We start from the raw sequence: 25210 nt of genomic DNA, 5'->3' as shown, positions 1-25210 counted from the left end.
TCAAGATTATGAGAACTAGAGAGCTCCTTTCTGTAGGGTTCTGTATCAGAAGTAGAACCTTTTCAAAATGCCAAGAACCTTTTTATCCAAAGAACCTTCCAAAATCACTTTTTTTTTACTGAAAGTGAACAAAAATTGGTTCTTTTAGGTTCTTTAAAGTTTTTTTTATAATTAAAAGTTCATAGCCTCCTAAAATGGACGATTCTACTTAGAACACTTTCTGGTGGCAAAACATTCAGGTGTAGGGTTCTAGATACATCTTACTGATCATTTATTTTTAGAGAACCAACATTTGTAGACAGCGCAGGCGTGAGGAGGAGGATGGGTTCTGCCTGCTGAGTTCTGGCTCCTCCTTCTGAGGGACTGTTATCTTTCCATTGTCACCTCTGGCTTAGTAACTCAGGGTTAAAGTTCTGTAAAAGTGAAGTTCTATTTTATTCCATGCTGAACAGGAATTGTGCCAATCGTTCCTACTGGGAGTTTGTGGTTCTCATAAAGGGTTCTCTTGTGAAAACTTCTTGCAATGCCTTCATGAAACCTGTCCGATCATTGATGTGGCAGTACTCTATCTCCAGTAAAGTTCTAACTGTTCCACCATTGGAGCTCTCAGTGAGATGGAACCCATACAGAACCTTGCGTGTTCCACAACCTGATCTGATTTCATTTGTTCCAGAAGTCACAAACATTTTCTGTAAATAACGCCGCCCCTGTTCTCAGAGAGCCGAGGGGAACGCATGGGCTCTGGATAGTGTTGTTTGACAGCTGGACAGTGATGTGATAAGGTTTTTGTAAACACAAGCAGAGCCGAGGTTCTACTCCGTCCACTCGACCGCAGCGCTGCACAGACATGGCTGGACAGGAGTTCCTCAGGAAAACTCTGTTACTGCTTTTGTTTCTGGTTCTTTACGCCTTTTCTTCGGGGTTCTCCATGGACGTTTGTTCCAATACCATTTTACCCGGATCTAAAGGTACTCGCTTGTTTGCTTACTGTAGTCTGGAAAAAAAAAGAGATACGGAAGTGTTGAAATGCTAAGGGTCTGTTAGCTAGGTAAATGTTTAGCTAATTTTCATAGTTTTTTGCTGTTCTTTGCTACGTTTTCGCCATTTTTACTCAAATTAAATTAATCTTTTTAAACATTAATCAAGTGAAATCTCGGCAAAATCTGCGCATCCTTTACTCTTTAACTTAAAACAGAAAAAAAAAACTTTAGCTGAAGGATCTAAGCAGTAAAATTCCGATTACAGATTGTACAAATATTTATTTTTACAGCATTCATCTATTTTACAAATATTATCTTATACAAATATTAATTTTATTAACAATTACCTGGAACATCTAGTAGTGGTGAATAAATGTGACTGGAATTGGGTTTGAAAATTTCCCAAATGTTCTTCCCAAATCATTCCCAAATGATGTGGCCTCATCACTTCTACATTAGAACTTGTAGGCGAACTCGTAAAGTTCCTGCGTGAGTGGAGAAAGTCCAGTCGAGTTAGTGCTACTGTAGAACCGAGCTCGTAAAATAACTCTTACGTTTTTCCTAATAAAACATGACGATGTTGGAGTTAAGAGGCTCAGTAACGTGTTCTTCTGGTACTCGGCTACTGAAGCTCATATAACCGGAACCCCGCTGAGAGAACCCGAGTTCCAGCACCATTCCGTCATTTACAGCCTCGCTCTCACCAAAAGCGACCGTGTGAAAGTTTCTGTTCTGAGACGTTGTTCCATTTCACCAGGACGTCTGCATTCAGGAACATTTTACTCTTCAGTTTGTAGCATTTCTGGGAATGTCGGGGTAGAAAGAAAAGGACAAAAATTAAATCACTGTCGTCTGTAAAGCGTGGCTTGAATAAACAGTGCTAATGAAATACAGATTCTGTGTGTGTGTGTGTTCATGTCCTCATGCACGAGCAGCTCCACTTGTAAAATGTTCTCCCCGCTGTTCTCCACAGGAGATCCCGGTGAGGTCGGAGATGCAGGAGATGAAGGACGACTCGGAAAAACTGGACCGCCGGGACACACGGGTCTGTATGACATCATCAGTGTACCGATAAACACAAAGTCCATTACTCTGGGATTAAAGAAGTGCTTCTCAAACTTTTTTGGCCCAATGACTCCATTTTGAGGACTCGAAATTCTCACAAGCTCCCTGTAATTCCATCCGGGTTCCTAAAGTGTGTAGAACTCTTAGAACAGTCATTTCACCTCTCATCCTGGAGAACCTGAACTGGTGAGATGTTGAGAACGTATAAAAAACCTTATGTGTTCATGATTATACCACAAGTCCAGCTGTAAAGTCTCACTACCACTACAGTACATCATGGTACATACAGAACCTACAGAAAAGGTTCCCCTGTCAGAATGAGTTCCTTTTTGGAAGCTCTGAAGCCTTATTTATCCAAAGAGCCCTAAAAGAACCCTTGGTTCTACGTATTAACAGGGTAGTAACTCCAGATTATTGCTCATTATTTTCTTCTTAATACCTAGAACCTGCGAGGAACTCTCAGAAACAAGGGTTCTCTGAAGGATCTTTAAGGGTTTGTTGGGTAATTAAGAGTTATTAACCTCTTAAAGAGGTTCTAACCTTGAAAGACCCTTTTTTCTAGGAGTCTACCAAGTAACAAGACAGTTTAGCTAAATGTTAAACCCCTGACAGGTTCTAGTCCCACTGGCGGAATCTTTAAAATGTTTTCCCTATCAGCAGATCCTTTTTTTAGAAGCTAAGAACCCTTAATTATCCAGCATATCCTTAAAGAACCCTTGGAGAACCCTTTTTGTATGTATTAATGGCCCAAACCCCAAATTATTGCTCGTTATTTTTTTCTTCATATCTAGAACATGTGATTTAGCTTCTTGGTACTTGGTACAATCTTTGAGGGTTCTTCAAGGGTTCTTCAATGGTTCTTTGGGTTTATAGGACAGTCTACTTGGAACCTGATATGGAAACATTCTGCTGTGAGAAACGTCCCTCAGAACAACAACTAAACAAATCCTAAGAGTTCTAAATGTTCCACAGCGTACACTTGATCTCTCTGATAGGGTTCTACATAGAACCTTTAAAAGACAAAAGTGAAGAATCCTTCATGGTTCTAGATTTGAGTGTAGGCAAAAAATGTTCTGTCAAACAAATCAGAGAACTAAAATCTATTAACCGTCCCGCAGAAGCCGAAATGATACGAAAAGGTCAGGATGAAACGTTCTCCTGTAGAAGAGTGCTACAGGAACATTTTTTCAGGAGCAGAAAAGATGGCGTGAGAGCTGCACACTGGCATTCTGTGTGTGTGTGTGTGTGTGTGTGTGTGTGTGTGTGATGTGTCTTTGGGCATGGGCAATAGCTCTCAGGTTCTGCCAAACCACGTCTCCTCCTGAGGGAAGTCGCCTCAGACGTGTTAATTAGACACACACACACACACACACACACACACACTCAGAGTGAGAGTGTGATGCCGGGAAGCGTCCGAAGATGAAAGAGGAACACTGTCCTGCTTTTTCACTTAGAACCACAATGGAATTAGAGTCGAGTTCGGTTTATTTTTAGTTTTGCACCTAAACATGAGACAGAGCTTCGAATAAAAAAATGAGTGAAAGGTTCTGCTCTGCGCAATTCATCGTAAAATCACGATCGAGCCGGCGTGCTGAAAGAAGGGTTTAGTTTTGGTTAGACTGTGTGAGAACCCACATTAATCCATCTGCTGAGCTCAGGAACTGTTTATTCCTGATTAAACACGAGCGGTTCTCTCTTCAGCGCAGATTCCAAAGCCGAACGTTTGATGAAGATGTTGGAACACGAACATTAAGAGATCATTCGTCAGTGCTGTGAAGCTGCTGGACGTTCTCTCACTGACGTGTTCTAGCATCGCTTTCAGGAAAAGCAGAAACAAATGTGCAGTCTAGAACTATTAAGTGTTCTTCAGGTTGTAACTGTGAGTTAATAACACGAGGAAAAGCTTAAAGGTTCCAGGTAGAACCCTAGAAATAAGTGTTTCTTGATCAGAGATGATGTTCCAAGTAGAACCCTTTAAAGAAGCAATGAACCTTTAACTATCTGAAGAACCCTTGAAGAGCTAAGAATGTAGCTTCCTAAAGCGGCTCTAGACGACACAAAAAAGGGTCCAAGTAGAACGCTTAGAACCTTTAACCATCCAGTGAACCATTAAAAGTTCAGTAAATGAGCATAGATGTTTCTTTAATAACAAAAATGAAGCAAAATATCAAAATATATATAACGTCTATGATATTTACAAAAAAAGGTTCTTCAGAAGGTTCTATTAACTATCCAAAGAACCCTAGGAGGAACAAGAGAGTTTGTTTTGACTGGGTAAGTGTTTCTCGTATGCTGTAGAGTTGTATGGTTTAATGTAGAACCCCATAAGTGGTGTCTTGTTTGTCCCAGATTTTTCCAGATTTGAGCCGTGTTAAATAAATACGTTCTTCAGGAGAACCGCTTGGAGAACCGCTTGGAGAACTTCAAAGCAACATGAAAAGCTTTGATATTTCAGATTCATACTCCACACTCCGTCTGACACAAACTGATGAAGAAACCAGGCTTTAAGACGTTCCGCGCTTTAATATCATGCTCATTTTTCTGCTATTTTCCTCGTTCTGTCGTCTCGCAGGCGTCCCGGGGGAGAACGGAGAGAAAGGAGACGCCGGGAGAGCCGGGAAATCCGGTCCTGCAGGAGAGCGAGGTGAGAAAACTGCAGCCATGTTGCTAATCTGAATTAGTGAGTGCAGACGTTAAAAAATCACGAGTCTGTACACTTAACGTTCCGTTAACGTTCTCCTCCGACTCACTCGTGCGAGCTTTTACACCATCTGGAAAAAGATCTGGGACGGAACCTTCCCTGTATCCGAGCGCTAACATCTGATTATTAATAGAGCGATTAGCTCGCCGCTGAACGACGGCCTGCTGTCAGATTTCATTTCCGCTAGTTTCCGTTTCTTAACCAGTTAATAACGTTATTTTTTCCATTCCAGCGTGATTTCAAAGGGGTTTTAAAAGATGGGGTGATGGCAGGAAAATCCGTCTAGAAAATATTTTTCCTGCATTTCTGCAAACAACAAATCAAACTGTAGACAGAAGCTCTGAAAATTACAAAAATAATGAAACACACGTTTCTGGTTAAATGCAGCGCTTGATTTTATTTATACTCTAACCTTATTATAGGCAGAGCAGAAAGTAAAGCACGTTATTACTTGATCTTTTATTTTGTTCGAACTGTTTTCCAACTAAAGACGTGGATGTGGAACGCTGGAGCAGGAATGCAAAATAACGATCCAAAATGTGATCCAAAATCTTTTCTTGGACTTGTTTTGATCACGTCGAGTAACTCTCCATATGATGCTACCACCACCATGCATGTGTCAGTTGCGAGTACTAGAATTAATTTCCTTGTTTCACAGCACAGTGCACAGTGAATACTTATGCAATCACAGCTTTTACTTTGGGTTTTTTAATATTATGTCAGTATTATGGGATGTTTTGTGTTATTTCAGCTCATTATAAAATGTAGAAAAGGGTCGAGGGGGTGAATACTTATGCACAGCACTGTATGACTAACATACTACCATATTTATCATGTTAACTGTATTTTTCAAACTTCTCCTCCTAGTGTCCTTTAGGCGAGATTTTGATAAACATTCGTAAGATTATTGAGTCTGTTTTTAGACATCAAGTTTGAACTTATCTCGTATCGGCCAATCATTCTGCTTCTTTCAAGAAATATTTTTAAAAATTTAAATGATTTTAAGCTTGAAATGAGCAAAGACATCTACAAACAGGCTTCATGATGACAAAAGATTAAATAAAATGATAAGAACACATTTAAAAATCCGATATTTAATAAGGAGGTGTTCATTAGGCACCTAGCGTACTTAGCCATGCTAGCATATAAGAAGTAAACCGTAAACCTGTAAATAAATATGAATAAACTTGTAGTTTACTTAAATGAACGTCTTCATTGTTGATAAATGAATCGGATTTCGATGTTGACAGCGAGCTGGATCTGTTTGTTTGTTAAAATGAGATAAAAACTAGCGTTTGTGGTTTCTGACACTCTGTCATGTGCAGTTTTCTGTAAAAACCAACAAAAAATCACGCAGTTTGTGTATTAAAAATAACATTTAAAACACAAAAAGATTGTTTTACGCTTTGAGGAGTCTAGCACTGAAGTTTAAATAATGCTAATCAGTTTATCTGCTAGCGACATTAGCATCGTTCTTAAACTGAAGCTGCAAGATTTGGTCCAATTCTTGTTTTAAATGTTATATTTAACACACAGACTGCATGATTTTTTTGTTGATTTTTACAGAAAACTGCACGTGACACAGTGTCAGAAACCACAAACGCTAATTTTTATCTCATTTTAACAAACAAACAGATCCAGCTCGCTGTCAACATCGAAATCCGATTCATTTATCGACGTGTGACAAAATGATCAATTGAAATTCGATTTTATTTGTATAGCGCTTTTAACAACCGACATTGTCACAAAGCAGCTTTACAGAAATATATACATTCAGGATGTAAGTTTTAAATGTATGAATTTATCCCTAATGAGTGAGTCAGTGGTGATGGTGGTGAGGAAAAACTCCCTGAGACGATGTGAGGAAGAAACCTTGAGAGGAACCAGGCTCAGAAGGAACCCATCCTCATCTGAGTGACACCCGATAGTGCGATTATAAATCATTCCCTCTATAACTGTGTACTACATGGACAAATAGTGTAATTGTGTAGCCAGGAAATTCATCACAGTTTCTCATGAAGTCTGTTTTGTTGATGTTATCAGCTGTTCACTGATGGAGACCTGAGAGCAAAACTGTTCATATGAATTGAAGTCCTAAAGTTATCTTGATGGTTTCTAAGTGGAACCATCCTCAGTAATCTCATGATCTTCAGGCTGTGTGTGCTGGAGGCCATCAGCAGCAGCGAGTGATTTCCAGGTGATGAGAACTCCAAGCAGAAGTAGGGCATCAGGATGGATCAGGCAGGTCCAGAGAGCAGAAGGGGCCAGAATCACTGGCATCTCCGGAGAAGGATGTGTAGCTCGACAGAGAGAGAGAGAGAGAGACAGAGAGAGAGAGAGAGAGAGAGAGACAGAGAGAGAGAGAGAGAGAGAGATTATTAGGTATGCTTATTGTTATGTAATGGTTAAGGCCAGTGTACACTGTGTAAAAGTGAAAACTGGTGTAAACTGGATTCTTAGACAAACATGTGATCACATTTTACTTCCACTCTCAAGACTCAGAAGAAAAAAAAATGTTAGTTATATGAACACAAACTGAATATTTTTATAGTTTTAATGTCCATAAGTTTCGGTCAGTTGTGCTGCTTTGTCCTCCGAACCTCAGGCCATGTTACTGTGTTTAAAGCTGCGCTCTGGTGCTCTGCTGCCCCCTGGTGGACATCTCTCCCTCCTCTAATCCCAAACTGCTGCTCATGTTCTCAGCCTCTTAACTACAACTCAGTTTCCTCCCATAATATAACATTTAGTGCAAAAGTTTGTGCCCCCTTGTCCTCTGGGTGGGGAAAAATCTACTTACTTACCATTTTTCAATTTATCGACAAATACATATAAATTATATAAGTAAAGAAGCAAAATCACAGAACCTGAAAAGAACCGAAATTCAGAATTGCTTCTTCATTTCTACATCTAATCACATCTATATGTAATATATAAATATATAATATAAAGAGATAAACTTTGGACTGAAATCACTGAAACATTTTTCCCTGTTCATCTCTTAACCTGCGCCTTTTTCTGACCACGATGATAAAGAAACGTCTAAAAACCGAAACACGCTACACGTCTTCCTCGTCGTCTACTGGGGTGTACAAACTTTTGCACTTGGGTCTGTGTATATTGTAGTGAATAATGAGTGAGGATGTGATTTACAGGACAAACAGGAGAGCGAGGAAACGCTGGACCCTCAGGGTTAAAGGGAAAAGCAGGTAATGATTTAAAATATCAGGAACGTTTCTTTCTCTTTTTTCACTTTTTTACTGAAACAACTTTTTATTTTTTATTTTTTCATCATCTTTCAATATTTAGCAACGTAGACTATTGTGTTACATTTATTTACTACTACTACTAATAATAATAATAATAATAATATTAAGAAGAAGAAGAAAATATCCAAAGAAAAATACAGGCAAATATATTTCATATTTATAATAAAATAAATGTTTTAAAATAGAAAATTATATCAAATATTATGAAATCTAACTGACATTAAATTAGACATTTTCTTGCTGATTTTTAACGTCTTATCAGATGATATTGTTTTTACTCTACTGAAGAAAAACATGATGTAAATATCACTTAATAAAATACTTAAAGTTGACTAATTATGAATTAAATCGTCTTACAGAAATATCCTGAAACATCTCAAATTAAATTAATAAAATAGATTTAATAAATAAAATTAATAAAAGTAATAAAATCTATTTAAATTAATAAAATGTAGTCATTTAATCTGAGCTCTTTTTTAGGAATATTTTAAAGTAAACAGGTTTAACAGCTCATGTTTTCTTACTTTTCTCCTTTTTGTCCAAAAAAAATGTTGAATTTTATTTCTGTTGAATTTAAATTAATTGGATTTTTGATGAGTGATTTGTTGCTGAGGAACAGAGTCTGTGTGCAGGATTTAATTTAATCAGTGATAGAAACATTTCTCATTAATGTTTATATTTAATATTTTTTCTGGATCGATCTCAGGTTCTACGTGTGACTGCGGGAGATACAGGAAAGTAGTCGGGCAGATGGACATCAACGTCAACAAACTGAAAAACGCTGTAAAGTTCCTGAAAAACGGTACCGATTTATTACCAAAGACGTGGTTTTTTTTCAATTTTGTGTCATTTTTACTAAAGTGTGTAAAACCTTTTCTTATTTTTAATAGTATGCAACAAATAACTTCTTAAATACCACTGAATTTCTCCAACATTTCTTATTATAGTATTAGAAAACGATTCTAGAAATTTTATTCATTTTCTTTTAAATTTTCAGTAGAAATTGTACCCAATTTTAATTTTACTTCTTTCTGGAAATAAATGCCTGAAATGATTTGAAAAATGTGCAGAAATTTACAGCCTTATACCAGTTTTATAATTAAAATAATCGCATATTTACTAATGTAACTATTTTAACGTTTTCCTTTGAGGGAATTTTTTATATTTCGGTTCGTATGCTTATTAAAACTGTGTTTGTACGACAGAATTTAATTTATAATTAAATAAATATTTACTTCTAATGTATATTTCAGAAAAAAACTATTTTTAAGAACAAACCAAAGTTGTTTGTCGTTAAATAAAAATAAATTAATAAAAATTTAGCTAATGCCGTGTAGCTTGCTAGCCAACAGCTAACCTGATTATTTTAATAACAGTATTTAGTTTGAATTAGTCTTGTGTTTATTTTAAAGATTTTATCATGAATAAAATGATTAATAAAATAGAACAGATGTTGTGAATGTGACGCTAATCCTTACGTACACTTGGAGCTTTTTGAAGTCGTGTTTGAATAAATATAAACATACATAACTGTACATCGTTAATATTATAATATACATTATATACATTATAATATCTCGTGGTGGTTTATTTTTTTAACATTAAATAATACATTTTAAACATGATTTTTTTAAAAATAAAAGAACATTTCCTGCTGCTCCCTTCTGCTGCTGTTTAATCAAAAGTTTTGGCACCACTCAGGTGTATGTGGGATGTGTTATTTTTTTCTCCTCAGTGATTCTGGGCGTTAAGGAGACGGAGCAGAAGTTCTACCTGCTGGTGAAGGAGGAGCGTAAACACCACGACGCTCAGCTGAACTGCAGGCTGAGAGGAGGAACCCTGGCTCTGGCTGACAACCAGAACATCAGCACGCTGCTGGGTTCCTACATCAGCGAGGCAGGTCTCACTCACGTTCTCGTTGGAACAGGAGGAGAACCTGAGCACGGGGGGAACTCGACGGTTTCGGGTCGCAGGTGCACACAGGTGGCGTCTGACGGAGCGCTGAGCCAGGCCGAGTGCGACGCTGAGAAGTTCTACATCTGTGAGTTTTCCAGGAACTAAGCCCAGAACCTTCATTCAGGAAGACACTTGGAGAGGAAAATGGGTTCTTCAAAGGTTCTTCGAGTTCTTGGGACTCTTTCTGATAAGGAAAACACTCTTAAAGTTCTTCAGTGTGGAAAATGGTAAAGTGAAAACATCTTGATTATATTCATATTTACGCAATTCTAAAATAATTTTAAATAATTGAATTTCATTAGTAAGTAATTTTAGTTTCTAAAAAGATGGACTTAAATGTATTATTAACCAATCAAAAATGTCAAGAAATTGTGTTAAATTCTGTAATAATTTTTTTATAATAATTCTTTAATGAGCAATGTGATATAATAATGCATATAATTTGCATATTAAATTACTCAATAAGCTATTTTGCTGTTTATTTGCTACTTCTGATTTAATCATAAACATTTTTTCTGATATACATCAATGTTTATGTTGTTTATCTCATGAGTTTTTAAGTCACATTGATAAATTTTTATGTCACTATGTGTTGTCGAGTTACACATCAATAAAAATGGTGGATTAAATTCTACTTGAGCTCTACACTGTGATGTTTAAATAATGAATTCTCATTTAACCGATTTGTTAAAACAGCGCTAAATTTATCAGTAGCTACGTGTGTATAAAAGCGTCTCGGGGGCGGAGCTATGTATGATCTCAGGTTGTGATGTCACTAAATAAACTACACAACTTTTAGCTACAGAACCTGTGCGCTAAGCAACGCTAGTTAGATAACATGGCTAATGATAGTGATGGATAGATGGTGGTTGTCATGGTAACGTAAGATTATATGCTGACAGGTTTGATTACTGTTAAATAAAGCAGTGAGAAAATGGCAGGAGGACATGGGGGCGTTTCCTAATTTGCATATTCATGCATATTCATAGCTCCTGCATGTTGTAATGAGTAAAGATGTTTCTAGAGATGTTTTATTAATTAAAACATATTAAACAGTTTATAAACACCTCAATATTCCACCCAGATTTAAAATGACGTGTTTATGGGAAACTTTAGTGCATTAATCTGTAAAAAACACGCTTTAAACTAACAAACTAACTAAATAAATAAATAAGTTCCTTTGACTATGACCTACATGTACACAGCCCGTGACTGCGCCCTTATTATGTAGAGGTAATTATCGCTAAAGGTCATGATGACATCATCAAATCACAGAGCTGAGCTGTGTGCAAAAGTTAGTGCACCCTTCCTTATGTTTTATATCGTAGGACTCTCACTTTTAGCTTTTCACAATTAAAATATTTACAAAATAGAGACACATCTTTCATTTTTTCATGGGTGGGGGGCACAAATTTTTGCACAGCATGTGAGAAAAGAGAATATTTATTATTATTGTGAATGTACCCTTTATTATTATAATTATTATTTATTTCTTTGTATTTTATTTATTTATTTTATTTATTTATTTATTTTATTTTTTCCTTTTTTTTGCATGCAGTTCAGTCATGTGGTTCATTACAGGAAGTCGGCTTTGATGACCTCATCCTGACCACGCCTCCATAACCTGAAGATAATATTTATTTTCTTTTATTATTTTACACAAAATAAGACTTTCTACTTCTTTATGTAATAACAAGAGTTTAGTTTTGTAACTAGTAGAAGATAATATTCTCAGCATAAATCTAATTTAAAAAAAAAAAACAAGCTCACTGCTTTTATTCTGCTCTTTTACTTTATTTTATTCCATTCACGTCTCTTTTAATGTTTTTTGTCCTGTTATGTAGTAATATGTAGTAATGTAGGTATGTTTCAGCAGGTCAGAGTAAGACGACGGTAAATGATTTACAGATTTAATGCATTTATTTTACAGCCTGGCTCGTTTGTTCCCTCATTAATATTCATGAGTGAGTTTAAATGCAGGTGTTGAGAAGATCAGATCTGATTAAACCTCTGCGTTTGTATATTGTATATATTTAGAAAATTGTGTATCATGTGCTGTAGTGTGGGGATATCTATTTGTGTGTGTGTGTGTGTGTGTGTGTGTGTGTGTGTGTGTGTGTGTGTGGTTAAAGGTTCAATGACACATTGAGTGAGGTTATTTTGGGTAATAATTAATTACACTCTCTGACTCTGATTTTCAAATATGTTTAATTTAGATGAAGTAATGAACACATCACACACGTCCTTATATAAATGTGTAATTATAATAACTGTAATAACACACACAGTTTAAAGGGCTTTTATTTTCCTCGTACAGACTCGGAGTGGAATTTACTCCAGTTTATTAAATCAAGCTTTTTCATCAAGTACACGTCCTTCAGCATCACCTGCTCACGTCAACACCTTCTGAGCGCTCGTTATCTCCTCCGAATGTCTTAACACAATATTGACCTGAGAGCCGTTCCAGTCTGAGGCTCCGTGTTAATCATTAACACACTGCCAGATGAGAGAACACGGAGAACATGAAGAACATGAAGCACATGAAGCACAGAGAAGGACAATGAGCTTCTCCTGAATAATTAAACATGGGCAGAGCTGTGAAAGAAAAGAGAGACAGACGGCAGAGCAGGTGTCTGATCTCACCTGAGACGCCTTTTTGTCCTCTCCTGCATTCCACACTGAGGACAGAGGACAGGAGTGGCTCTATACACACACACACACACACACACACACACACACACACACACCTGTAGGACCGGTTCTGCAAATCACGTGACACTTGTGGAATTTTTTCCACCTCTCTCTCTCTCTCTCTCTCTCTCTCTCTCTTTCACTCGCTTGCTCTCTCGCTCTCTGTTCCACCGCAGAACGATGGCAGAAGCGACGAACCCGGCGGCCACCTCGTTCCCGGCTCCCACCATCTCCCTGCCGCTGGGGCTGGACATCATCCGGACCTACTCCGGAGCTCTGATCTGCATGGAGATTGTAAGTGTGTGTTCTCCTGTAGGGGGGTTGGAGAGGAAACCTTACTGAGGTCTGCATGCTCACACCTGATTTCTCCCTCACACTCGCTGTTCTCCACTGAGGAACGTCGCATGAGTCAAAACCTCGGTAGTGCACTTGAAGGTACACTCCTAGAAAAAAGGTAGAACTGCAAGCTAAAGATCCTTAAATGTTAAAAGACCTTGTGAAGAACCTTTTTTTTCTAAGAGCTAAATGTTAAACAGTTCTAGATACTTAGAAGAAAATAATGACCAATAATCTGGAGCTTGTGCTGCTTGTACACTTAACCAGCGAATAGAAAAAAAAGGTTCTTCAAGGGTTCTTTAAGAGTTCCTTGGCAGGGTTCTTAGCTTCCAAAAAAAGGTGTGTCAAGTTTTCTAAAAACATTATAAGCTGGATTTTGCAATCTATTTTGTGATGAAATGCCGCCATTATGAGGTGTGGAATATTTTAGCAAAAGTGTAAATAGTGTTTATGATCAGCGTTGCTAGATTTATGTAACAGAACCTGTATAATTTGGACTGATCAATAAAACCTTTAGACTTCAAACTGAAAACTCATTAAACTCCCAATTCCACGATTCGAGAACTTTACTGCGATATGCACATGCTTTCCTTGTACAGTTTAATTCTTCATGTTCTCACAGATGATACAATAGAAATAAAGCATAAATAATAACAAATAAAATAATGACAGTGTTTAAAAATTGTCATTGCTAAATATAGTGTATTATTTACAAATCACTAACACATTTTCACGAGCCAGAATTAAAACCACAAGATTTTTCCTAAAAGTCCTAAAACATTCTTGTAGTTCTATATATATATATATTAATAAATAAATAAACACCTAATGAATATAAATTATAAATGAATGGCTAAATAAATTTATAAAACACATTCATAGATTATAAAGTTTGTTATTTTATTTAATGTGCATTAACTGTAGTTAAAATATCTGATTCTTCCTGATTCACCAGTTCTCCTGTTAGAGCCGCGGCCCTCATGCAGCTTTTACTGTTTCAGTTAAAAACAAACCTCCAGCTCATCTGTTTATCTTCCACACACTGATATTCTTCATCTATAATTAGCAAATGTACACAAAACATCCGTCCGATAGCCTGCGAACAAAAACATCAAACCTGAGACAAAGAATAAGGGGAAAACCTCAAACAGACCCGACACAGACACAGACCCGACATAGACACAGACCCGACACAGACACAGACCCGACATAGACACAGACCTGACACAGACCCGACATAGACACAGACCTGACACAGACCCGACATAGACACAGACCCGACACAGACACAAACACAGACCCAACACAGACCCGACATAGACACAGACCCGACACAGACCCGACATAGACACAGACCCGACACAGACCCGACATAGACACAGACCCGACGCAGACACAGACCCAACACAGACTCGACACAGACACAGACCCGACACAGACACAGACCCGACACAGACCCGACATGGACACAGACCTGACACAGACGCAGACCCGACGCAGACACAGAATCGACGCAGACACAGACCCGACACAGACACAGACCCGACACAGACACAGACCCATCACAGGCCCGACACAGACACAGACCCGACACAGACCTGACATCTTACTGTTTCAGTGTTAAAGCTCCACATCTGACCATTCCACCTCCCCCAGGAACACAGTTTACAGCTATTTACTAAAAATACCACCGGTTCGGTTCTGTTCCATTTCACAGCTCTTCGGGGGTTTGGTTTGGATTCTCGTGGCCTCCTCGAATGTTCCCGTGCCACTGATCCAGGGCTGGGTCATGTTCGTGTCTGTCACTGCGTTCTGCTGCTCCTCGGTCTACCTCGCCCTCTTCCTGCTCGGCCTCGCAGACCGAATCAACACCGACTGGAACTTCATGGTGAGGGTTTAGAAACTTAATATTAACCTCCGTGTGTTGTTCATGACGTCCCTTCAGCCCACAGTGTTTTAATTCACTGTATAGTAATATTATTGTAACATTTTTATTTAATGAATAAATCTGATACTAGCATTTAGCTAATGGGCTAGCTTAGTTAGCTAATGTTTCTGATTTACATATTCATGCATATTCACAGTTCCTGGTATTTTTAATATAGATAATAATGTAGAGATGCACTAAGAACATTTTAGTCGTTATGTGGGTGTTAAAATATTCATAAACAATTTATTCGTCTACATAAATTATTTAATGGTTTAAAATGATGTAATCAGGGAGACAATAAAGAATGTTTTCTAGAAAAATCCGAAGAGAACAGGATGAAGAGAATGTCTGCCTGGCTTTCATTCACAATTTCACTCAACTTTAATACCGAACATCTATCTGACTTCAGCAACATTCCACTTATATAACATTCATGGGCTCACGGTTACAGTTACTCACAGTTACAGTTACTCACAGTTACAGTTACTGACAGTTACAGTTACTCAGTTACTCAGTTACTCACAGTTACAGTTACAGTTACTCAGTTACAGTTACAGTTACTCACAGTTACAGTTACTCACAGTTACAGTTACTCAGTTACAGTTACAGTTACTCACAGTTACAGTTACAGTTACTCACAGTTACAGTTACTCAGTTACAGTTACAGTTACTCACAGTTACAGTTACAGTTACTCACAGTTACAGTTACTCAGTTACAGTTACAGTTACTCACAGTTACAGTTACTCAGTTACTCACAGTTACAGTTACTCACAGTTACAGTTACAGTTACTCACAGTTACAGTTACTCACAGTTACAGTTACTCAGTTACTCAGTTACTCACAGTTACAGTTACAGTTACTCAGTTACAGTTACTCACAGTTACAGTTACAGTTACTCACAGTTACAGTTACTCAGTTACTCACAGTTACAGTTACTCACAGTTACAGTTACTCACAGTTACAGTTACAGTTACTCACGGTTACAGTTACTCAGTTACAGTTACAGTTACTCACAGTTACAGTTACAGTTACTCACAGTTACAGTTACTCAGTTACAGTTACAGTTACTCACAGTTACAGTTACTCAGTTACTCACAGTTACAGTTACTCACAGTTACAGTTACTCACAGTTACAGTTACAGTTACTCACAGTTACAGTTACTCACAGTTACAGTTACAGTTACTCACAGTTACAGTTACTCAGTTACAGTTACAGTTACTCACAGTTACAGTTACTGACAGTTACAGTTACAGTTACTCACAGTTACAGTTACTCAGTTACAGTTACAGTTACTCAGTTACAGTTACTGACAGTTACAGTTACTGACAGTTACAGTTACAGTTACTGACAGTTACAGTTACTCACAGTTACAGTTACAGTTACTCACAGTTACAGTTACTCAGTTACAGTTACTCAGTTACTCAGTTACTCACAGTTACAGTTACTCAGTTACTGACAGTTACAGTTACAGTTACTCAGTTACAGTTACTCAGTTACAGTTACTCAGTTACAGTTACTCAGCATTAATCACGGTTACACTTAATCATAATTCCAGTTACTCAGTTACTCACAGTTACAGTTACTCAGTTAATCACAGTTGCAGTTACTCAGTTAATCACAGTTACAGTTACTCAGTTAATCACAGTTACTCACGAGGAGCTGAAATCTGTCTCTGATTGCTGATTGCGTTGGCAGCGAGCCTCAGATCTGCCCTGGTTGTTTCCTCGGCGGTGTCGGGAGGGCGTGTCAGCTCTGAGTCTTGGCTCTGATCCCTTGAGGGACATGAGGAACGTCTGATTAATGAGCGCATTTATTGACTTCATGCTCTGTGCAATGTAGTGCAAAGGGCAGCTTAATATTCTTACTCATTAATTACCATGAGATGTCGATGATAAATGACGACATACTGTGGGTTAATTACTGCAAGGAAAATTAAATAAATAAAGTAAGAGTAACATCAGATTGGGGATAGCTTTTACGGCTACATTTTAAATCTTTGTGCTATTAAAGTTCAATATTATAAAATCTAATATAAATAACATTTATGGCTTGTTTATGTTATTTATTTATTCCCTGCTCTGTTTATCCCAGGATATGATGTACCACTTCGTTGCCCTGCTCTTCTATTTCTCTGCGTTTGTGCTGGAGGCTGCGATGACGTCCGGGGCGTATAAGCAGCACGTGAACAGCACAGCGTGTGTCCTCAGACCCAGCACTAACATCATCACCTTCCTGGATTTCAGACAGTACAGTATTAATGTAGCGGCTACGGTGAGTCACTCCATCATCCTGCACTTATCCATAACGGTGCTGAAATACAATTATTATTAATCATTAACTGCGTTATTGAACCTAAAACCATAAACTTCACTGTTTATTAACCATCAGTGTGGTCATATTATTCAATATCTAAATATTTAATTAATAAAATATTTATTAAGTATTAATGAATACTTACATTAACTAAGGTTTCCTCCATCCATGACTAAAATAATTCTATAGAAATTAGCATAGACTGAATAATTTTCTTAATCCAGTACATGCTGTGGTTTATTTATTTATTTATTTATTTATTTATTTATTTATTTATTTAAGCTCTGAACTTTTAAAACGTTTTTTAAAAGTCTGTATTTACAAAGAAACTACTTCATCAAAAAGTAAGATATAGTTTTTTGTTTTTTGTTTTGTTTTGTTTTGTTTTTGAGGGGGGAGTATTTAATTTTTAATTTTATTTATTATATTATTATTATATTTATTTCATTACTTAATTGATATTTTAATACAAATTATTTATTAATTAATTTCTTTAACATTAATTAGTTTATTCTTGCTGAAGTTCAGATGTTAAGATGCTGTTAAATGTTGGCTGTAGTTTGTAGTTTATGTAGTTAATGTAGTTTGATTTAAAAGAATTTAATATTTTATTATAGCGAAGCAAAAATCTCCAAAAATTCAATAATCAGATTTTGAAATAAATAAATCCAGTTTTAGAAAGAAGCCAGGAAATGAAAAATTAAGAAAGGTGATATTAGCGGGTAAATCAGTTAGCCTAGCGTGCATTCACAACCACACTGTTTCAGTGCTGTAGGTGTTTCATCGCCATGGCGACCGTGTTTACACGCCTGCTAACTAACACTAAAGATAAAGTAGCATGCTATTAGCAGAACAGGTTCTTTCTTTGTTTCTTTTTTATCAAGGTCATTACTCTATGTGTGTGTGTGTGTGTGAGTGTGTGTGTGTGTGTGTGTGTGTGTGTGTGTGTGTAAGGAGTGGTATACGTTACTGCACGTGCTGTAGCCTGCATGCAGCAGAAGCGCTTTCTCAGGTTAGCTTATTGTTGCGTCACCGTTAGCACAAACGGACTAGTAAATCTTTCTCTGTGTGTGTATGTGTGTGTATGTGTGTGTGTGTGTGTGTGTGTGTGTGTGTGAGTTTAACAGCAATATAATTAAAATAATTATTTATATAAATTAAAACATTTTAATGCCCAAGAAACAAACACAAACATCTAGAAACATCTCTTCACTTTCACCCTCATTAACAATGCAGAGATGTATGAATATGCATGAATATGCAAATTAGGAAACTCCCTACACGTCCTCCTGCCGTTCCTAAATTTAGCTAGCCAGTTAGCTAAGTGATATGTCAGGATATAACGTTACTACGGCAACCGCCATCTGTTACATCACTAACATGAGTTCTGTTAGCATGATAACTAGATTAGCACCCAGGTTACACACACACACACACACACACACACACAGATTTATTAGACTATTCTGTAAGAATTTGCATATCAGTCGATGATTGGTTCATACCATTTAGTGATGTCACAAACTGAGCTCATCTGCCCCACTGTAGCCCCGCCCCTAAATCCGTTCTATACAGAAGTATCTATTTTAACTGGGAAGAAATTTGTCACTGAAATATTTAGATATATGACAGAATTATACTTCGAACTGTAGAGTTCAGGAGGATGTTTTAAGGTAAAAAATGGAACTTTGGAAATAAATTGATCACGGCTTGTTCTAATAAACGTCCCTGTGAACGATCTGTTACTATAGAAACGATAAACATCAACAGCTTGTGTTTGTGTTTCAGATATTTGCCTTCGTGGTGACCGTGTGCTACGGCTGCAGCATGTTCATGGGCTTTAAGCGATGGAGGAAGTGACGATGAGACGCCACCATCACAGCGACGCTCCCTGATCACACGTTTACTCCAAGTGTGTTATCGTTATCCACAACACACAACACACACACACACACACACACACACACACACACACACACACACATGTGAGGATTCTGGTCATTTAACATGGAAGTGTGTTTTTAGCCTCGCTGGATTTAACTACATGAACATATTTTAGTTCTGTAAAGCTGAGATTTGTTCGATGTTACATCGGGAAACATTTCTATCACAAGTATTACATAATCTGCAGAAAAGCTCGATGGTGAAATGTGCGGTTCGTGTACGGCTATGTGCAAAAGTTTGCACCCCTTCATGATTTCTGGACCAAAAAACGTAAACTGTACATCTAGTTTATATTTTATCTACAAAACAAAAAGCATATAATTTAAAAATGGAATTCAGGTGCATCCTGAAAGACAAGACAAGAATGTAAAATAATTAACAGAATCTTTTTATTATTATTATTATTATTATTATTATTATTATTATTATTATTATTATTATTATTTCTTTCCATTTATATCATCTTTAAAAAGGGGTGTGTAAATTTTTGAAGTGATATTTGAATTTTTTTTACAATTAATATCTAAACATATGCCACTTGCATTTTTGTTACTTGTGATAATGAAGAAACTAAATGTTATCTCGCTATAAATTACATTTCTTTATCTTCTTCGTTTTGTGCTAAGGGCGTGCAAACTTTTGCACTCACACCCTGGAGAATATTTCAATTATATATATATTTTTTAGATAATTTCACTCTGGCTGTCCTGTCTACATTTCTAAATTGAATCAAATCTGTCTGTTCACTACTAACTCGTTATTTTATTGTTGTCTGAATAAACAAGCGTTTTTAAAGAATGTATTTTTGTATTTTTTTGTATTTTTATTTCTTCAAGTAACAAAAAATTTGAACTCAGATTTAAAATTGCATGCTGGGAAATGTGCTCAAATTTGCATAATATTTAACTCACACTGAAAGGTGAAGAAGTCTGAGGAAGAAAATCGAACTTAAACGGGAGCATCAAAAGTAAACGCACCCTTATGTACACAAGGCAGGCTGTGATTGTGATGATGATGATGATGATGATGATGATGAAGTACTCGGATCCTCTTATTATTGTCCTTAAAGCATTCATAAAGGTTCCTTGTGCGTTCCTTGTGGATTTAGATGTTTGGGCTCCTGACATCACAGCTATGAGGAGATGAACAACAGAATCTGAAATACATTTAAGAGAATCTAGAGTTCTAGATTTTACCGATTTCTTTAAGAAACATCATCGTCATCATCATCATCGTTTGTATTTTATTCAGTGATGTTTTTGGGTGAAATCTGGTTTCAACTCCTCTTAAAAACACATTTATTAATAAATCAAATCAAATTTCATGCATATTAATGAGATTTTAAAGCCAGAATTTGACTAAATTTGATATGAAATTTCAGATTTATCTTTATGTGAAACATTATACAAGCAGAATCATATGAAAATACTGCTAGCATGAGTTTATTATAAATCGTTGATTTCCGAGGATGTGCACGTGAGCTTCACCATGAAGAAAACTTTTTTATTGAGGGTCAGTAGAAGAAATAAAAAGGTTATTAAAGAACAGAAATCTTTACACTTTCCCTCATGAAGAAATCGGGATTCTAACACGAATGAACTGCAGAGATGTAAATAAGTAAAAAAGTTCATTTTCTCTCTCACAGAAAACCGAACAGCTCTGTTCCCTGAGACGAAGGAAGAACTCTGCTTTATTAAGAATGATGGTTTTTCCTCCGCAGGAAGACCTCGTCTTTTTCGCAGAACGAATTCTGGCAGCAGGACGAGATGTTTTTGTAGCTCAAAAGAAGTTGGATCTAAAATAAGTCTCATTTCATATTCTCCAATCCATTCTCATTATCCAGACAACAGCAACTGTACGAGACACAGGAACTGAAGGACGAGGGAACGGAGAAGAAATCTGATCCACAGCTAAATACAAACCAGACAAACTCGACAAGGCAAATGAAAATGCTCAGTGACTTTAGTGACATGATTTTGGTTTTAGTCGTTTATCTAAAGTACATTCTAGTGTGAGTTATCTTTTAGTAATTAGGTGAGATTTAATATGAGTTAAAAAGTCCAGCCAGTCACAGAAGTCACAATCACAGAAATCCGTTTTCAGAGTGAAAGTTTAACCCACAGCCAGTTCACTGAAATTTCTCTCAGTTTTATTTAATTATCATTCATTTTTTTATGAGTTATCATGAGTTTTTTTTTGTCATTTTTCTTAATAAACTTAACACAGGTGAAACAAACTACACACAGGTGAGAGTAGAGATCAGTGGGTGTGGCCAGGACGCCGTCACAACAGGAGGACGCCAAACCGGAAAGTTCTGTGAAGTTTATAAGCGTCAGGCTAATCCCAGCTCTCATACGGTGATAATTCGCCAAGGACGTGTGGCTGCTTACTTTCAGGGCTCGAGATGTTCCACAGGAGCCAAACAGGAAGCTTCTGTTTTAGCATTTATTAGCGTCTAGCTCATCTGGAAGCCACTGTGGCTTTGGCAGTTCTGATAATTGTCCAATGACACAAACCCGATCGCTGTTTTCAACGCGGCTCTCCAGATGTGAAAATGAAAAAAACAAGAACGAGCCCTAACGTTGCCAGGTGTCGTGGGTTGAGACCGTATACCGTGTCCTGCTGTGACCACAGTTCTCTTTTACATCCATTGGTTTTGGCCTGGAGATCTCCATCCAAGCAGAGAGCCTCCACCAAAATAAAGACCTGGACCACCATTTTGTATGTCTTTACAAATCATTCGGAACAGCCAAGAACATCAGAGGCTTTTTGGGCCGGCGCTGATTTATGCAGCAGGTTGGCACCGGAATGCTGTCAGGATACCTGCAATAAATCCGAACGCCAGTTCTCCCATTTTTCATCACAGCAGCAAACTGAGCAAAGACCAAACAGGAGAAGCGCTGTAAATCTGAACCGCACTTCCAAACCACACTTTCTCAGAGCGCTGGAACGTTTCTGAACTTCTCCTTGGAGAGCAGCACATTCCAGCATCGTCCGTACAGAGGAGAATGACGAGAATGAATGCGAAGGCTTCCGTAGTTCAGGTGCAACATTCCGTGTGCTGGTGTTATTGCGCTCCACACTCCAGTGCCATCAGAAAGTCCACGATTAGAAGCTTCTCCTGCTGTCCCTTCAGTTACAGGCTGCAGCATCAGTCAGGACGATAATTCCAATAAAAATAACTGTCGTAAATAAAATATAGACACGGACCAAGAAGGATTTTTTCCCCAAAAGATCACTGGTGCAGACATTTAAAAAAACTATACACAGAACAAATCCAGCCAGAGTATTTTTCTCGTACTCATGAGTACAACTAAATGATTTCTGTCCTGCTCACAACAAAGGGTATTTTTGCATGCATAAATATCCATAAAAATAAATAATAAATATGCATAAAAATAAATAGTGAAATAGTGAAATAGTGAAAAAAAGAAATAGTGAAACTGCTTGTGAAATAAATATATAATGCTAACTAAATACTCTGAGTAAATTAGTAAAAAAAAAAAAGAATCAGAAATATTAAAATTGATGAAATGATGTTTTTTGGCTCCTCGTAATTTCCTGTAGTTTATATCAACACACACACGCGCGCACACACACACACACACACACACACACACGCACACACACACAGTGTAGCTACTGATAATGTTCATTAGGTTTTAAGTGTTCGTTATGTTTAAAGTCATTACAATTTGAATGTAAAAGATTTTTAAAAGAATGTTGATAAGTGAATGCATTTCCTGCATCGTTACTATGGTAACCAGCGAATGTGACTGCAGCGTGAACAAACTCTTTGGATTTGCTCATTTCGAGTTTTCAGTGTTTACACTCAGTCTAAAAAGATGTCCCAAGGTTAACACACACAACATCACAAATCCGTCTATCATCCATTTAATCCAAATCTGTTTTTTTTTAAATAAAACAGCAAACAAACTTTTTAATTTTCCTTTTTTCCCTCAAAACAAACACAAATTGTTCCATATTAAAGCGTTCGAATCTCTCAGCTTTTTCTCATTTTTTATTCGTAACAGTAAAATGGAAAATACGAAGAAAATCCACACACGCAAAAGGTGACCAGCGGGGGGCGATACGAGGCTTTAAACATGGAAAATAGCTAAAAGATGTTGCAAATTTGGCATCGTTGGATCCTTATACCGACGTCATCGTTAATAAAATGAAATAAAATGTTTGTTTGGAGTGATGTACAGTGAAATATCTGTTAATCTGACTCAAACCGGTGTCGAGAAAAACTTAAGGGGTTTTACCCAAGACTACGACGTAAACATATAACTTTTTTTTTTTTTGACAATTTGCTCACTTATTAAACACAATGATATTTTGAAGTCAACACATTTACCTCATTTATTGACCTGTCGCTTATCGCTGCTCTTCCTAACAGGATGTCTCCACTCGTCTTTTCTTTCAGGTCAAATCAGATGAACTGTAAAACTATATACAGCTAAAATTCCGTAATATTGAATATTCTAACATCAGACTCAGAGTCTAGATTGTCCACTAAAACAGAACAACATGCCGTCTCTCTCTCTCTCTCTCTCTCTCTCTCTTTTTTTTTTTTTATGTAAATTTATAGCCAAGGAAAAAAATCAGAAACAAGTTATTTTTGTTTTTACATTATTTAAAAAAAAACAGATGTGGATTGAACAGATGATATACGGATGATGAGCAAAACCTGATTAATGCTTTACAGTAATTCAGAATGAGGGAATATAAACCCAGATCCGGACGTGATTTCAGAGCAGAACTCTCTAATATGCTTTTACAAACAACCTTGTAGCTGAATAATAAATTGTCCTGACGTGACCTCAGAGCAAAGGGCCAAATCTCGCCAAAAGACACGGCCTATTAAACCGTTTCTGTAGCACGGTCCAAAATAAGGACCATTTATACTCTGATCAGCAGCAAACAAAATTCCTCACTCGGAACATAATGGAAAGCGAAGTGCGTGTCTCCGGGTTAGCCAGCGGCGACCGCAGTCCTCCACAATCCCACACGATTTCCTCCCAGAGAAACATTCAGCCGAAACCTTTTCATTATTCACGCTATCTGAGCTCCACAAAACCTGGACCTTCTCTACTAAAGCTAAAACCCGCCCTAAACAACCGGCATGTCAACATTTATAATGTTTATTCATCAACGTTTAACATCTGACCTTCAGAGATTTATTTTAGAATGAATGTTTTATTTTAAACGTCTTTCATCACCGTGTTTTCGTTTCCCACAATGCCGTTCGACTACCTGCTGATAGTGGAGCTTCTTTTCTCGCTCAGGTTTCATTTTCCGACATCGTAACACGAATATAAACTTATTTAATGTGTTTCAGGGCAGAGTTTAACTTTTAATCCTCATTAAATGTCCGAGATGAAGCCAGAGATCTCACTGGCTCACAGTCTGATATTGTAATGATTTGTGATACTGTAGAAGAATCATAAAGGCCAATATCGTGTTAATGTTTAACAAATGATGTATTGTACAGGACTACAATAAACCTGGACATATTACTAACCCTTATTTTAGACAAATTAGACAAACTCCTCAGTTTACTGGGCTAAAAACAAGTAGATAATATTTATAAATATTACAGATATTTTAAAAAAAATGCAATGGTAGGTTAGTCATTTTTGATTAATACTTAATAGTAAATAAATTAAAGTTGTTTTCTTTTTATTTAGGTATGACAGTTTGTAAAAATTGTTTTAAAAATTTTGGCGCATGTTCAGGTTATAAGTATTATTCTTTATAAGTCTATTTAGCACTCTTTAATGCGTTAATTTTTAAAAATTGTATGTAGGTATTAATTATTCAAATAATGACTTTGAAAATTCAAAGCATCAAATTTAATATGTTATTATAATTAAATATTAATCTTTATAGAATTATAAATTGATCATGGGTTTTAATGTCTGAAAAAAAAGGTCTAAAAATGGCAGAGAAACATCTTTGTACCTTCCACCTCATTCAGAATGAAAGGCTGAATATATGAATATACATGAGTATGCAAATTA

At 36.9% G+C, this 25210-nt stretch overlaps 2 protein-coding genes across 2 annotated transcripts; both read left to right on the top strand.

Annotated features, from left to right (window-relative positions):
* Positions 1-476: 476 nt before the first annotated feature.
* On the top strand, positions 477-10440 carry colec10 (collectin sub-family member 10 (C-type lectin)). The gene is made up of 6 exons (XM_026914013.3): positions 477-968; positions 1954-2025; positions 4618-4689; positions 7899-7952; positions 8719-8814; positions 9748-10440. The coding sequence occupies exons 1-6, from the start codon at positions 848-850 to the stop codon at positions 10071-10073; spliced, it is 741 nt and encodes a 246-aa protein (XP_026769814.3). The 5' UTR covers positions 477-847; the 3' UTR covers positions 10074-10440.
* A 1965-nt stretch (positions 10441-12405) lies between these two features.
* Positions 12406-19982, top strand: mal2 (mal, T cell differentiation protein 2). The gene is made up of 5 exons (XM_026914015.3): positions 12406-12597; positions 12836-12953; positions 14713-14883; positions 17019-17198; positions 19029-19982. The coding sequence occupies exons 1-5, from the start codon at positions 12554-12556 to the stop codon at positions 19098-19100; spliced, it is 585 nt and encodes a 194-aa protein (XP_026769816.1). The 5' UTR covers positions 12406-12553; the 3' UTR covers positions 19101-19982.
* Positions 19983-25210: the final 5228 nt, after the last annotated feature.

The sequence above is a fragment of the Pangasianodon hypophthalmus genome, chromosome 1 (assembly GCF_027358585.1).
Source record: "Pangasianodon hypophthalmus isolate fPanHyp1 chromosome 1, fPanHyp1.pri, whole genome shotgun sequence".
NCBI classification, from domain to species: Eukaryota; Metazoa; Chordata; class Actinopteri; order Siluriformes; family Pangasiidae; genus Pangasianodon; species Pangasianodon hypophthalmus.
The sequence above is the reverse complement of the archived record's forward strand: the minus strand, read 5'-3'. Positions and strand labels throughout refer to the sequence as shown.

Excerpts from the sequence above, each read along its gene's own strand:
- mal2 (XM_026914015.3), top strand. The coding sequence starts at position 12,554 with ATGGGCAGAGCTGTGAAAGAAAAGAGAGACAGACGGCAGAGCAG. Across the intron at positions 12,954-14,712 it reads CTCTGATCTGCATGGAGATT|CTCTTCGGGGGTTTGGTTTG; the intron begins GTAAGTGTGTGT and ends TCCATTTCACAG. Across the intron at positions 14,884-17,018 it reads ACACCGACTGGAACTTCATG|GATATGATGTACCACTTCGT; the intron begins GTGAGGGTTTAG and ends TGTTTATCCCAG.
- colec10 (XM_026914013.3), top strand. The coding sequence starts at position 848 with ATGGCTGGACAGGAGTTCCTCAGGAAAACTCTGTTACTGCTTTTGTTT. Across the intron at positions 969-1,953 it reads CATTTTACCCGGATCTAAAG|GAGATCCCGGTGAGGTCGGA; the intron begins GTACTCGCTTGT and ends TGTTCTCCACAG. Across the intron at positions 4,690-7,898 it reads CGGTCCTGCAGGAGAGCGAG|GACAAACAGGAGAGCGAGGA; the intron begins GTGAGAAAACTG and ends TGTGATTTACAG.